Below are 16,277 nucleotides of genomic sequence, written 5' to 3' on the forward strand. Positions count from 1 at the left end.
ATTGGAGGAGTTCACATTTAGCTTTGCCATTTGGGTCTGTCTATTAAAGTTCAGTCAAATGAACAAAATTAGCCCAAATCTGAGCCCTAATCTCCTATTTTCGAAGCCAGGTATCTGCCTGTGCTCCACTATCAACAGCCACTCTTATCCTGAGCCAATGTCACACATAGGGGCATATTTATTGTGCTGTGTAAAATGAAATTAGCTGAATAAACGCTGTAAAAAGCTGTGTCAAATAAATGGCGACTGTATCCAGGTGTGTGTAAAATTACGCCATGCGAATGCCAGATTTGCCGCCATTATTTTACTTCTGATGGAAGTCACTCAAAGAAAAAACATGTAAAAATGTTACACTTTTTTTTACACAGTGAAGCCTGGCGCTGTGTGGTGTATTATCCCATTGTTTTTTACACAGCATAATAAATTTGCCCCTAGGTGTAGAGTTAAACTGGCTCACAGAGACGTGGTGCAACCGTATAAGGAACCTTGTGGGTACTACCCAAAGTACTGAGACAATGATTCAAACATCACCAATCTGGGGGGGAATATGTTTATAATGAGACAATGGGTCCCTGCAACTATTCCAAACCTGCACTGCTTGTCCTGTTCCACCTGTTCTAAATCACCTGCTACAGCACAGTTATCGGATTTTATTGTCCCCAGGCGCGTAACAATAGAGGAAGCAGATCTGCACCACTAAAAACCTCTCTCTCTCAAAGGGGTGGTCCACCTTAAAGTTAACTATTAGTATGTTATAGAATGACCAATTCTAAGCAACTTTTCAATTGGTCTTCATTATTTATTTTTGAAAGTTTTTGAATTATTTGCCTTCTTCTTCTGATTCTTTCCAGCTTTCAAATCGGGGGTCACTGACCCCATCTAAACACAAAAGCTGTGTAAGGCTACAAATGTATTGTTATTGCTACTTTTTATTGCTTATCTTTCTATTTAGGCCCTCTCCTAGTCATATTCTAGTCTCTTGTTCAAATCAGTGCATGGTTGCTAAGGTAATTAGGACCCTAGCCACCAGATTTATGAAACGGTGACGTTGGAGAGCTGCAGAATCAAAAACGAAATAACTCAAAATCCACAAATAATAAAAAAATGAAAACCAACTGCAAATTGTCTCAGAATATCACTCTCTACGTCATACTAAAAGTTAATTTAAAGGTGAACAACCCCTTTAAAGAAAATTTTGCGTCCAAACAGCATCGAGCAGGTGTGCACGCTCAAGCAACGGAGGGGGGAGGAGAGGGGGACTGTTACTATGTCAGTCGGGCCCCTTCAAAGATTTTTGGCGGGGGATGGCCCAGCAAGTGCTTGTTACGCCACTGATTGCCTCCAATTATAATATGCAGTAACAGAGTCTGACGTTGGAGGCTTTATGAGGCTCCATAACTGAGATAAATCGATAAATAGAAGTAAAAATAGGCCATGGAGATTGCACTCTGAAGCCGAGTGGTTACAAAGTACACGCATATGTGTTGTTGTTCTTCTTGAACATGTCTCATATAAACGAACAAGTTTACTAAAGGATTACCTTCAAATAAAAATAAAGACATAAAGCATTATCATGTTGCTGCAGCCAAACACTGGGTAGCTTTTTAGTTGGAACTAATGTTCCAGGCAGGGTCATTAGGATTAGCAGCCTTGGCCAATGTGGCCCTTACTCTTATGAACCTTATGACCTGGACAGTCTTATGTGCCATTTGTCACTTTCTCTTGCTAATTGGGTGGGATTCAGGCCAGCAATTCCATAGACAATTCCTTTTGCTGCAGGTCCTTAGGCCACAGACTGGACATCTTTATTATCCCAGACCTAAGTGACTAGGAATTAGAGGGAAGAGACTCCCCTGAGTGATAAATCAGCAGTAATGGCCTGCTGATAGAACTCAGTGTCAGAGACACTCAGATGTAGGCAAATCACGTCAGGGGACTGACTTTCTCTTTACAAATGCTGAATCACAGTTCCATTACAGTTTTGCATTTTGAATCATTGTAATGAGAGGAATAGCAAGGTCACACTGTGTAATTCACAATATGTTTTTATATTCAATCTTGAAATCTGACATGGGGCTAGATATATTGTCAGTTTCCCAGCTGTCCCAGTCATGTGACTTGTGCCTGCACTTTAGGGTGGAACTTCTTTCTGGCAGGCTGTTATTTTTCCTAGTTAATGTAAATGAATCAGTCTCAGTGGGACTTGGCGTTTACTATTGAGTGCTGTTCTGAGATCTACCAGGGAGCTGTTATCTTGTGTTAGGGAGCTGCTATCTGGTTACCTTCCCATTGTTCTTTTTTTAGGTTTCCGGGGGGGGGGGGGTGATATCACTCCAACTTGCAGTACAGCAGTAAAGAGTGACTAAAGTTTAGCAGAGCACAAGTCACATGACTGGGGGCAGCTGGGAAACAGACAATATGTCTAGCCCCATGTCAGATTTCAAAATTGAATATATAAAAAATCTGTTTGCTCTTTTGAAAAATGGATTTCAGTGCAGAAATCTGCTGGAGCAATACTTTTAACTGATGCATTTTGAAAAAAACACGTTTTCCCATGACAGTATCCCTTTAAGTACCTACTCTTACAATGCCCTCTAGTGGTTACAATACACCAATTACTTTGTTTAAAGATACATTGTAATATTTATACATTTCCACACTATATATATAATGTTGCACTGCATTTATCTATAACAAGGAGGCGTTGCGTTTTCAAATTTTACAACAAATCCCCAGACCTAGGAGAGGAGGTGATAGGGTTAAACAGTTATTAAAATGTGAGGCGGATTGGATTAGAAAATTGGGAACCCTTATGCCCAGAGGACTGAATAAGGAATATGAATTAAACCCGTTGTTATAAGTATGTCGTTTTAAAAAATTTTTAAACATGTTTTTTTTTTTTGAAAATAATCTTTATTCAATTTTCAAGGAAATACAGAAAGCAAAAAAAAAAGGCAATGGAAAGAGAAAAAAAAAAATGACAGTTGGCAATATGACAATATCCAACAAAATGCAGTATAAACAGGGATACACATTACGTTAGTACAGAGTCAGCATATCAAGTCAACATAGCCATAATGGAACAATTGCCCTAGGAAACTTCCCATGCCATGGAAGGAAGAAAGAAAACAAGGGACAGTAAAGATAGAGAGAGAGAAAAAAAAAAAATATATATATATATATAGTCTCAACTCTTACAGCGAACCATCTCAAAGCAGTAACAGCCGTGGTGGTATACATTGTATAGGCATGATATAGGTAAGGTGGTATTTAGGTCAAGGGCTGTATTTTCTAATAAAGGGCAACAGGACTGGAGTCAAATAGTAAGTCCTCTATATCGGAGCCACGGGTCCCAGATCCCATGAAAAGTATCAATCTCGTCACTAGCCAGCATGGTAAGCTTCTCCATCACCATGTAACCATCTAATCTGGACTTAACCAAAGGTATATCAAGAGTAGGTGTTTTCCATGCTTTAGCTATAATTTGTTTGGCGGCCGAAAAAATACGGCATATCAATTTTTTCACATATTTATTACATCCTGTAATTCCGCCGTGAAGCAGTGCCACTGCAGGAAGCTTAGTTAAAGTGAGCCCTGTGATGCTAGTGATCATGGTATAAACACGTGTCCAATATCTAATTGCTTTGGGACAGGACCACCATACATGTAGGTAAGATCCTACCTGTCCACATCCCCGAAAACAAGTGGGAGATGTAGCAGGATACCATGCAGAAATTTTCTCAGGGACCAGGTACCAACGTGACATAACCTTTTGAGAAGTTTCTTGAATCAAGATACTGGGAGAACATTTAGTTATATCTAGGAACCTATCTAACCAATCATCCTCCTCCAAAGTGACATGAAGCTCCCGTTCCCATTGCCTAATGTATAGTAAGTCCTTTAATGGCTGTTGATGAGCTAACTGATCATAGATTCTGGAAATGGCACCCTTATGTGGGAGTGAATGGAGGCACAATTGTTCAAACATAGTGGGGGGAGGTAAAGAGCGAGATTCATTTCCTATTATGGAGAGGAAATAATGTCGCATCTGGGCATACCGGAATATCTCGGAGGGAGGCATATGATATTTGGCTGTCAAAGTGGGAACATCTATAAACTTGTGATTCGGAGTCAGTTGGGCTATCATAGACAAATTGTTCATATGCCACCACTGAAAAGTCGACCCTGCCTGACCAGGAAGAAACTCCGAATTCCGTAACATAGACAGGGCTGGGCGGTAATATGAGGATAACGGGTATTGAGACCGGATACTCCTCCATAGCGACAGAGAGTGGATCACAGTGGGGGGTAGTGTGAGGTTTACGTTCCCTTTGGTCCAGATGAGATTGCTAAGTAACAGATTGCCAACCTGCGACTGTTCTATATCTATCCAAAGAGGAGAGTGAGAAGTGACATGCCATTCCGACATCTGGGCCAATTGTGCTGCGATATAATACAGTCGGAAATTTGGGGCCCCAAGTCCTCCCCTCCGTCTACTCCTATAAGTCACACTTGCTTTCATCCTAGCTCTTTTACCCCCCCAGATAAATTTCTGACAAGAGGATTGGAGTTTAGTTAGGGTTGTCATAGGAGGGCTTACTGGTAACGTACGGAAAAGATACAGCAACTGTGGAAGGATAGACATCTTAAAGGCATGAATTTTACCAAGCCAAGACAGTTTCATGGATTCCCATGTCCTAAGCGTAGAGAATATTTTCTTAAATACCTGAGGGTAATTAGCAGCAGAAATAGTATTGTAATCCGAAGTTAACAGTATGCCTAAATATTTGATTGTCTTGGGCTGCCATTGGAACTCGAAATTCAGTTCTAGTAATTTTTGAACAGGAGCATTAAACATGTTTTTAATGTGATACCTACTTTGTTTTATTTTCTAGTGGCCACCAAAGAATGTACAAGTGATGCAACAAAAGTTAAGTTAGTCTCCTTGTTATAGATAAATGCAGTGCAACATTGTATATAGTGTGGAAATGAAGTGTGTATATATATATATATTATATATATATATATATATTTATATATATATGTATATATATATATATATATATATATATATATATATTTATATTTATATATATATATATATATATATATATATATATATATTACAATGTATCTTTAAACAAAGTAATTTGGTGTATTATAACCACTAGAGGGCATTGTAAGAGTAGGGGATCTGTAAATGTATACTTTGTCAGCTTGAAAAAGGACCTGGAGGTCCGAAACGTTGCTGTGCCAGATGTAAAGTGAAATAAAGGCAGTTTTTATCATTATCTGGGAGTGCTGCGAACTACTATTGGATTTCACAGGATGTGCGGTGAACACATTGTTTGGCGTGCACCCCTCAAAAGTAAGCCCCTATCACTGAAGTGCTGGATAACTGTCTGTATGATACAGTGAGAGCAAACCACCCCCTTTAATCCACAATAAAAATGGAAATCAGATAAAAGATTGTGCCCTTATTTATATGCCAGTATTTGACGCAGGTCCCCTACTGATTTACTAATGTACAGGATAAGAAAGGAATAATTGCACACAGATACATGGGTAAAAACTGTGTTTGGTGAAAGTTAGGGGCCCAAGTGAAACCTGCAGAGTTTAAGTGTAACAGGGTATGACAAGGAAGATCATGGGCATCATATATGTAGACAAACTTTTTTTAAACTGAGGCTCCATTCTACTTGGCTAATAACCAATGCCATCTGGAGGGGAAGGACACTGCCAGCTAAATAGTATGGTGCCGTTGATTTTTGGTTACAGACCTGACTTAGGTGGCAAATGTTTGGGATATAATACAGATGGGTCATGAACATTGTCTGAAAGGAACAGCACTGGGGCAGCTGCAACTTGGGGACAAGAACAATAACCAGGCAAAATACTAAGATACCCCATACCAGAGTGAATTAAAGAGATAATTACATGTATGATAGTTCCAAACTAAATCTCACACATTTTGTGCTTCTCAAAGATCCCTTAGCCATAGACCATAGACATAATCCTTGGATACTTTTTTGTTCAGATTACCCCTTGATGTGCAACCTTTTTTAGGGGCCCCCCAATCCAAGGACATTATGTCAGAATATTTGTATAGTCAGTCACAGCATATAATGAGACAATGGGCCCCAGCATTAAATGTCACAGTGACCTGAAGTTTATAATGTCACAGTGACCCACAGAATATTATGACTTCCAGCATATTTTGTATAGCAGTGAACCCAGTATGGGATGACCCACAGAGCTTCAGGATATAGTGTCACAGTGACCAACAGAATATAATATCACAGAGACCCCAGTTTGTACATTGACCACACAGCATATAATGACAGTGTCCATAATATATAATGGCACTGTGACCCCAGTTCATAATGATACAGTGGTATCCCAAAGTGCCCTCAGCATATATAATGCATAAATTAAAGAATAACAGAGGTATCCCACAGCATATACCATCCCTTGAAGTATAAATCCAAGCACCCATCCACATTTTATTTTTAAAATAATCTTTTTTTATTTTAAGATAAATTGACGTGCGTGTTGCTGCCATTAATAAGATACAAAAATTCAATCTGTCCTCTGAAAAGTTAAAGGTTGAATTTTTATTTGCCAATTGGAGAGATTGTTTTTGGTCTAGTAAAGCAAATGTTGGAGTTAAAAGAGAAGGTAAGTCATTTTATATTTGGGGGTGCCAACAGTTAGGTACACGCAAGTGATTATATTTACTTACCTTATACTCCGGGCTGGTGCTCCTATAAGCAGATAACTGCACCGGCCCTGGGTTCTTCCAATGAGCACCATGGAACAATACTCTACCTGTTTCTTCGCTCTTCAAATTTGCTCGGGCAGACGCATATAGAATGAAATTGTCGGCTTTTTTGTTAAAGTTTGACTTTTTGTTCTACTGCACATGTGCAGTTGCAAGCTGAAAGAAACTGGAAGAGGATCTCTCCCTGGTGATAGAAGCACCGGCCCGGTGTGTGTAAATACAATCACTCGGGGGTGCCCCTAAGTATAAAATAACTTTCCTTCTCCTTTAATACTATATCCATTTTCGTTTTATCTCTGACAAATATCTCAATTCTATTCAAAAGCTTTCTTATGGTCGGGCAAGACCATAGGTAATTACATTTTGGGCAAAGCGAAACTGTTATGGAGTAATTTTTTTTATAAATTGTACTATAACCAAGATGTATAAGCCTAAATTGTTAGTCTATCCAATTTTCAGGGTTGATAAGATGCTTAAAATTCTGTACGTTAGAAATGAGTTCCATTGATGTGACATTAGACTTCATGAAGGAAAACCATTAATTTCCCAGCTTACTTAAAACATTAATGAGCAAAATGAATGAGCATTTGGGAGATTGATTATATTTTATTATTTGAAGGGTCTTCAATTATTTCTAATAAGGATGTAAAAAGATAATGTTTAACCAATTGTACAATATTTATTTTCTTTACTAATTTCATTAGTAGGGAGTAAGTCAATCTATCTTTTTCAGACAGCCCATATGTATTCTTAAATAGAGAGGTTTACCAGTGACTAATATATTTAGTCTAATATATTTCTATTTTTCCAACTGACTGATAACACACCCACCCACAGCAAAGGACATGTCCTGAGACTTCTGAACCATGCAATGATATCAGTAATAATAATGATATTTAACTGCCAAGAGCACATAACAAAGACTTTCCCAAATTCCGCCAATAGGTGTCAGCATTGCTCAAATATTTGTAAATAAATTTTAGGCAGCAAATAGTAAGTGCCACAATGTTTCCTACATAAAAATCACCAATAAAAATGACTGACCAAAAGGCACAAACTGTCTCATCCGTCTCACCTATGAGGAACTGGTTTTGGAGTCACCAAGTCCAGAATTATCCAAAAAGTGTCTTTCAGGTCTTGTCAGCATAAACTCCAAATGAATTCCAGTACAACGGATGTCCATTTCTTTAACATAATAAAAGAAAATGCTTCCTCTAGCCAAGACTCCAATTCCCACAATGCTTTGCATGCTTCTGTTGATCTCCTTCTTCTCAGGACTCGGGACATGCAAGGGATTGTGGGAACTAAAGCCTACTGATACAGTGCTTCATCGGTACAACAATTATGTGTTACTGTACCATAGGCATTCCCAAACGCAGACTTCAGAAAAGTCTTCTCCTCACAAAGCAATCAGATGCAGGACAGGAGCTCCCCCTTCTGGGAAGTACAGACCAGGCCTTAAAGGAGAAATAAACAAAAACAAATATAGCTCTGTAACTTTTAAATTGAACCAGGATTGTAGACAGACAGATAATGCTTTCAACAGCAATTATATGTGCAGCATCTACAGCTCTAATTATGCTACATGATCTGTGTCACTGTGACAGAATGCTCTGTTATACAGATAGCTAGAATCTCAGCCGTAAAGCAGGGCAGGAGTGCTGCTTACAATGGGGATCAGATAGGATATCTCAGCCATAAAGCAGGGCAGAACTGGCAAATTCTGAGGACAGACACTTATTTTCAGGCTCTAAAACAATAAATGGGCTTCTGGACAAACAGAGATTTATGTCATTGGGATATGTTGCAGGCAATGGTTAAAGTGAATGGGATTGTGGGAAGGAAAGGGGTAGGTGTGGGACGGGAGGCGCGATTTAATGAGCTCTGGATTGCGGGCAGGCAGGGGTTAAGGCTGGGAGTGGAGTAGGAGGAGCAGAGGCCGGTGGGAGTGGGATAGGAGGGTCCGGGCAGGTCCCAGGCCGGGAGGATCTGGAGTCCCGGTGCCAGAGTTAGGGCTGCAATGGAAAAGCACATTATGGGCACCTGATATCGGGGAGACTGAGCTGGGGACGCGCGACTCACACTCACAGGACCATGGGGCACAGGGAGGGAATGGAGAGAAGCGCACGGAGTCGGGTTCTACTGGTGGTATCGCTGCTTTGCTGCCTGGTCCTGAGTCTGGGAGGTGAGCGGAGTGCGGGGAAGGAGGGTCTGGGACGGGGCAGTTGTGGAGTTGGAGGGAGAAGTAGTGTCGGGGTGCGGAAAGTTTAGAGGGGGCAGTAGAAGGGGGCAGGGAGTAGGAGGGGGAAATATCTGGGGACACAGAGAGGAGGAAAGGGTTGGGGGTGGCAGAGCATTAAGGGAGGGAAAGTCTTTGGGGGCACAGAGCAGGGAGAGGAGGACAAAGCGTTGGGGTTGCAGCAATTAGGAGATTTTGGGAGACTTTTGAGGGCATGGAAGGACAGTATTTGTCAGAAAGTTAGGGTAGGGCATTGAAAGGTTGGAAGGAATTTAGAAAATACAGTATGAGGGCGCAGTGGGTATAAGAAGGGCAGTATGAGGCTGCAGGGAGTGTAGGAAAGACATTATGTGGGTGCAGGGAGTGTAGGGAAGGCGGTTTAGGATTGCCCATTGTGCCAATATTTGGATTAGCATACACATCTACTAACAATAAGGTCATTATCGTGGTCCTCACTTGTAGAACCCTGATTGTTCCCACTAGTTCTGTTACTGTTATTTCGCGTTCCTGCTGTCAGTATGTGTGTCCTGCTCCCTAGAATAGCAACTGTCCTGTGACTCCTCCCTACATTAATATCAGTGGCTTGCACCCCTGCCCTGTTATTGTTACTGCCTTGTGCCACATTCACTCCCTGATATTTCAGTCTTGTACTGTGATCGCACCCAAACCCCTTATCCTAGGAGAGGATTTACTGCCTTTATTTATGCACCTTTCGTTAGTACCCTCCTGTACTTTATTCCTCCCAGTTGATAATACTCCCTGCACCCTCAGCTGGTTATTCTTCCCCTTGTGCTTACACAGATGGTTATTCAGTCTCTAAAGTTTAGTAGTCACACTCCTAATCCTATGTCCATCTTACAGGTCCAAATGTGTGTACAACCCGGAGTGCAACTTCAGCATCCTGCCACGAGTGCCTTCTTACACACCCTCAGTGTGCCTGGTGCTCCCAGGAGGTATGTGCTGATTCTGAATTATACCCCTGCCCAATTCGTTCCTATATGGGCTTGTGTCGCCCAGAGGATCCTCAAAAACAAGTGAAGACTCTTGTGCTTACAATGAAAGTAGCGATGTTCTGAATGTCTCATTCTGAGACATGTTGGCAAGTCAGTGGGAGATCCATAGGATACATTGAATAGTCTGTTCTTGGGGCAGATTCCGTTATAGTCTGCAGGAGCTGGTGCAGTGTCTTTAATTTTCCTTTGAGTCTGTGTAATGGAAAGAAGTGGCTATTTCTATAGGCACATACTAAGTAATAACACCACCTCACTCAGAGCCAGAGGCAACTGTGAACTTTGGAATTCCATCCTTATTTAAACTCACGTATACAAGTTTAGGTGAGGCGGACGTTATGTTTGGTCAGTGGAGCAGAAAAAAAAATCTCTCTTTGGCTAATATGGGGTGCCCTCTGATCCCTAGGACCAGGTAATACTAAATTGGATGCTGCTCTTTATGTGGGGACAGATTCCATGTCATTGTGTTGTGCAACCTAGGGCCATTTTCCTTTCTTCAGCAATATTCTTGTACTTTTTGCACTTTGCGCCTTCAGCATTTGGGTTCCTCTGGGATCACATTACATCTACAGTATACATCTATTCTCTGGGACTGCAGTACTCTGATTCATCTACCAGTACATTGGTTCTGCTGTTTCCTGACAAATGGGTTTGGATTACAGTAATTCTGCCTTGATCTAAATATTGGATTGTGGACTGATACTGTTCTGTGTTTGAGTTCTTCTTACAATTCTGCTGTCTGCAATGAGGGTTCTCCTATGGTTCCTGAATTTAGTTGTGCTTATTTTCCCTTACCCTCTGAGCTCACATTCTGCTCAATTCATATGTCTTCTGGGACAGGATTTAAGGTGGCCATACACAGGCCGATAAAAGCTGCTGACAGACCGAGTCGGCAGCTTATTGGCCCATGTATGGGGGCCCCCGACGGTCTTCCCCGATCGAGATCTGGCCAAAAGTCGGCCAGATCTCGATCGGATGGGACTAAAAATCCCGTCGGATCGCGGCCGCATCTGTTCGTTGATGCGGTCTCGCGATCCGACCGCCCGTTCGCGTTCGCTAGGGCCCACGATCGGATCAGCCCGATATTGCCCACCTCAAGGTGGGCATATCGGAGGGAGATCCGCTCATTTGGTGACATCGCCAAACGAGCGGATCTCTCCATGTATGGCCACCTTTAGTTTATGCTCAGTGCTGGATTTACTGGTCCAGTGCTCAATTAGAAGATGCATAAAGAGCAATACATGAGATTTTGATGCAGGACAATTGCTTTGTGTTCCTGACACAGATTAGTAGTGAAATTTGGTCTTCAAGATTTACATCACGAGTGCCCATACTTTACTAACGTTAGGTCTCCTTTTAGTGATGTTGTCCCATTATGATCTACATCCATAATATCACTATTAGCATTCTGTTTCATAGAAAATATTACTTAAATAATGATTAATAGAAAAATGTATATTGCTATATTTAACAACCTTAAAGGAGAAGGAAAGTCTTTTTCCGATTGGGGGTGCTAAAAGTTAGGCACCCCAAGTGATTGTTGTTTTAGCTATATTTATATCTGCCCCTGGGTGCCTGCCTGCCATGTCTTCCCAAATACACACATCTTGTATTCATTTTGTAAATATGAGAACTTTTCCCTGTGACTCCTGCCCTCTGAGGCTGTCCAGTAGGGGTAAAGATTTGAGCAGTTTATCCCACAGTTTGGCTCCTTAGCAAAAATGTTTTCTTTATGTTCTGAATTGGTGTTGAGGAAGGCTGTGTAGGGGATGCTTGTCAGTCAAATTTCTGTTTGTCTCATTCCTCCCCACCCCCCGAGCCCACCATGTAGATCCTGGGGTGAGTGGAACCTCCCAGGGGTTCTCATTTGGGAATGGAGTTCTTTGGTCAAAAAATGTAATAAGCTACAAGGGGGAACAAATTCCTGTCCCCTGAATTACAAAGATGATTTCATGGAACATAATGTCCTTCTTTATAATTTGTTATGGGTCTAGTAATGTGTTTTATAGCTCTGCCCAGTTGGATTTATTTATGGGCTCCTTGGGGTCAGTTTTCCTTCTTATGGAAGGTAAATTGTTTGTCCCCCTCTTTTGAAATTAAATAATATGGTATTGCAAAGTGACCCGTGCTTTCTGTCCTTTTATTCATCTACAGTTGGTCCTATTTCTCAGCGTCAGACAGAATCCCTTCCTGTGCTGATGGTATTTCTTTTCCCCACCCATTCCCCTCTCTTGGTAGGGAAATCCCATAACCTGACTGCCCTCACAGTAAAAGAACCTTTCCTATGCTGATGGTTTTATCACCTTTCCTCTTCCACCAATGAATCCCTCATTCCCCCTCTCTTGGTAGGGAATCCCATTACCTGACTGCCCTTGCAATAAAGAATCCCATCCTATGCTGTTGGTGAGACCTAATTTTATCCAGTCTGAATGGATGTTGTCGCCCATACAGATCATGCTCAATTGGAAGTACTAGATTGTAGCTGAGCTACAATCTATACTAAGGGCTTATAGTAGTTCAGTGTCCAGTTATTACCAGTGAGAGTTTCATTCAGTGAGACTGAACTGGGTTAAACCAAGATCCCACCACAGTGATATAAAGGGAACATTTTTATTCACAGCATGTCAAGCTTCCCTCGTAAGAAACAATGGGGCTATCTCGTTAGCAGGCTCCTTGCCAGAGCTCCCAGTTCCATTGAATCACTTGAAAAGGAGCGTCAGGGGCGAGAGAGAGTGAGATTTGGTTTAATGATTTTGCTTCCCCCAAGATCAGTAATGTATGGAGAATTCCCCTGTAATATAAAGGATAGAAAGCTGTCCTCCCTGAGTATGTGACACACTGGCTCATTGTTGCACCGTCACTCCATCAAACTCAAGAAAAGCATTGCTTTGTTACTGCAAAATACGTTTATAAAAGCTTCTACTTTAAAGGGGAACTTAACCCTGGGTTTTTTTTGTGCAATGAAAGACATTGCTATTCTAAGAAACTTCCCAATATCCATGCATTCCTTATCCTCACTGGGTTTATAGTTATGTGTAAATGTCATAGTTTCCCTTTAACACAAACATGGGTCAGGAGCCTCAAGGAGGAAGGAGAGATTTGCTGACAACTGAATGATAATTCCTAGAATATACAGTGAGGCAAGTTTGAAAGTAACTTTGCAACATTGTATCCCATGCAATCTGCATAGCACTTACTATACAAATGTAATGAAATTAATATTAACCACTTCCTTGCCTGCACAAGAGGTCATCGATTATTCTGTGCCAGGAGTTTTACTTCTGAACATATTTTGTTTTTAGAAGGGAACCAACTACCCGAAATTACTGTAAATTTGCCCTTTTTAGAATTTTTTGTTATTCAATATTTATTTTCTTTCCTCTTTCATTTCCATGCTAGTAGCAGTTTTATACTGCAATTATCATGCATTTTATTTCTGACCAGAGGGTTAAATTATTGAAACAGGCAGTGTCTCCGTGTGAGCCATATGAGTGGGCAGTAGGCCGCTTCTTGCCTTTCTATTGGGTGGCAAGATTTTGCCCATGTGGTAGCCTTGAATAGGATCAATTTGCTTGCCCGCACAAGGAGGCACCTAGAAATATCACTAAATATATGTGATTTGGGATGTTCTACATCGAAACTGATAGACCCCTCCCTACCATCCCTCCACTCAGGGCAAAGACCTTTCCAGTGCAGCTGGATAAATGCTACAAAGTGACCTAATGGTGAGACACAATTGTGCACCTGTTAGTGGAGCAGTCGTCCTGTTTGCAGCAGCAGTGAGCGTATGCTGTGCCCTGTGGGTTTCCTGTATCCTCCCTGCTGCTGCAATTAACCTCTGTCCCCTCTGTACAATGTCTCTCAGTGTCTCCCATCACTGGCCCTTCTGCCCCATTCACTGCTACAGACGCTCTAAATGCTTTCTTGGCATTTGTGTACAGATCAGCACAGGAAATTAAGATTTAACCCTAAAATGCCTCTAAACCCCATCATCTACTTCATATTCTCTACACTGCTGCCTTTTTTGGTTTTCTTGTACATACAGGGCAGTATAGGGCTCTGGGCCTTCCTCTACAACTTCTACACCTGCCTGAAATCTGCAATGGAAAAGCCAAACAGTACAGCACTCAAGGCCCCCATACACGGGCAGATAAAAGCTGCCGATAGACAGAGTCGGCAGCTTATTGGCCCGTGTGTGGGACCATCCAACGGACTTTCCCGATCGATATATGGCCGATGGGGGGGTTAAGAAATCCCGTCAGATCGCGGCCGCATCTCTACGTGTATTCGGTCCCGCAATCCAAACGTCCGTTGATTGGATCAGCCTGATTTCGCCCAGTTCAATGTGGGCATATCGGGCAGAGATCCGCTCATTTGGCGACATCGCCAAACAAGAAGATCTCTACATCTATGGCCACCTTCAGAGCAGCCCTAAAGGCCCCCATACTCTAGCAGATTAAGTCAGCAGGTTACTGGGCAGTGTATGGGGCTGTCAGATGGGCTTCCCCAATCGATATCTGCCCGAAAATCGGCTAGATTTTGATAGGGCAGATTTAAAAATCCTGTTGGATCGAGGACTGCATCGGATTGTTGATGTGGTCCTCGATCTGACCGCCCATATTCTCCTCATTGTGATGCGATCGTTGGGCCCTAGAGCCCACAATTGGATCAGCCTAATATCGCCCACCTCAAGATCCATTCTTTTGGCATATGTATGGCCAGCTTTAGTCTGCTTGTAGCTTATACTGAGAGATACCATAAAACCATGCTAAGATAAGTATTTCCACTGTATGTACTAAGCACAAATCAGCTAAAGGTGGCCATACGTGGGCAGCTTAAATCTGCTGATTCAGGCCCTTTAGACTGATTCTGAGGTTTACCTGCCTTTGTATGGGGACTTCCGACGGGTCCACCTGCCTAAGACCATCCAGATGTCAATAGACTGGTTTGATTTTCTCATCAGATCAGGGACTACATTGGCTAGTTGATGTAGTGTGTGTTTTGATGACACATATTCCAGCTGTTGTAATCCAAACGTTAGGCCCTTGCCAAATAAGCAGATCTTATAACGTATGGCCACCTTCAAAGAACATTAACACCAAAAAAAAGTGTTTTCAAGTAATAAAAATATCACATACTGTTGCCCTGCACTGGTAAAACTGACGTGTCTGCTTCAGCAACACTTCTATAGTTCATATAAATAAGCTGCTGTGTAGCAATGGTGGAAATTGAAAAATGGCTATATGGCACAGGCTAAATAGTGGATAACAGATAACATTATGTTCTATCTGCTGTGTTACCGGAGCCTTTTCTCCTTTGAATGGCTGCCCCCATGGCTACACAGCAGTCTATTTATTCAACAATAGTAGTATTTTTTTTTTTTGTATTATTTTTTGTTTATTTTTTTTGTTTATTTTTGTATTACTGGATTACTTTTATTTTTTGATGTTACTGTTCCTTTAATGTTTGCCTGTATAGAGAGATACCATAAAAATGTGCAGGCATAGGTATACCTCTGTACTAAGCACAACTCAGCAGGAACAGCCAGATAGATTTGCTTATAGCCTTTAAATAGAGATTCCATAAAACTATGCAGGCATATGTATTTCCCTGTACTATACAATTCCCTATACAATCTCCCTGTACTATACAATTCAGCAGGATCGGCCCTCTTACCTGTACGTTTAGGCTCTGACACATCCTTTACCTGTTTCTCTAGGAGTTTAGTGGCTCCAGGACTGTAACTTCCCGCTGTGACTTTGTGCACAATCTCATCAGCAGAGGCTGCAAGAAAGACTTCATTGAGGGTCCCGGGAGTAGCGTCACTATAACCAAGAATCTCCCTCTCAGTACAAAGGAGTCCAGCTCCTCACAAACAAACTTCATCCAGGTTGCACCTCAGAAGATATCCCTGTCTCTGCGCCCAGGTCAGTCCTCCTGGTACATTGTTTTACAATTGCCTTTAGGTTCCTTTTATTCTCTGCCCCACTGTGATCCTCACTATTCCCTATGGCAGCAGTTTACCTACCTGTGAGTGGCAAATAATTAAATCAGCAACCACATTAAAAAAAGCATCATCTGCCCAGAAATAATTTCAGAAGCATAAATTGGTGGTGCTGCTGAACCTGCACCGAAATATATATCAGTAAATTGTGGGAAAGTAATAAAATGATAATGTTTTACATGAATAAAGCAGATGAGTTTTCTAAAAGACACACTATCACTTATTTATTAAGTTAAACATGTT

General features: G+C 41.5%; 1 protein-coding gene across 7 annotated transcripts in view; it reads left to right on the forward strand.

The window, feature by feature from the left end:
- The first annotated feature begins 8,676 nt into the window (after positions 1-8,676).
- itgb5.L (integrin subunit beta 5 L homeolog) overlaps positions 8,677-16,277 on the forward strand; it is a 39,731-nt gene continuing 32,130 nt past the window's right edge. The window contains exons 1-3 of one of the 7 annotated variants that reach the window (XM_018234437.2): positions 8,677-8,966; positions 9,882-9,973; positions 15,750-15,957. In XM_018234437.2, coding sequence (XP_018089926.1) covers positions 8,876-8,966; positions 9,882-9,973; positions 15,750-15,957 — 391 coding nt within the window. In that variant the 5' untranslated portion in view covers positions 8,677-8,875. 7 annotated transcript variants of the gene reach the window in all.

The sequence above is a fragment of the Xenopus laevis genome, chromosome 9_10L (assembly GCF_017654675.1).
Source record: "Xenopus laevis strain J_2021 chromosome 9_10L, Xenopus_laevis_v10.1, whole genome shotgun sequence".
In the NCBI taxonomy this organism is placed as follows: domain Eukaryota; kingdom Metazoa; phylum Chordata; class Amphibia; order Anura; family Pipidae; genus Xenopus; species Xenopus laevis.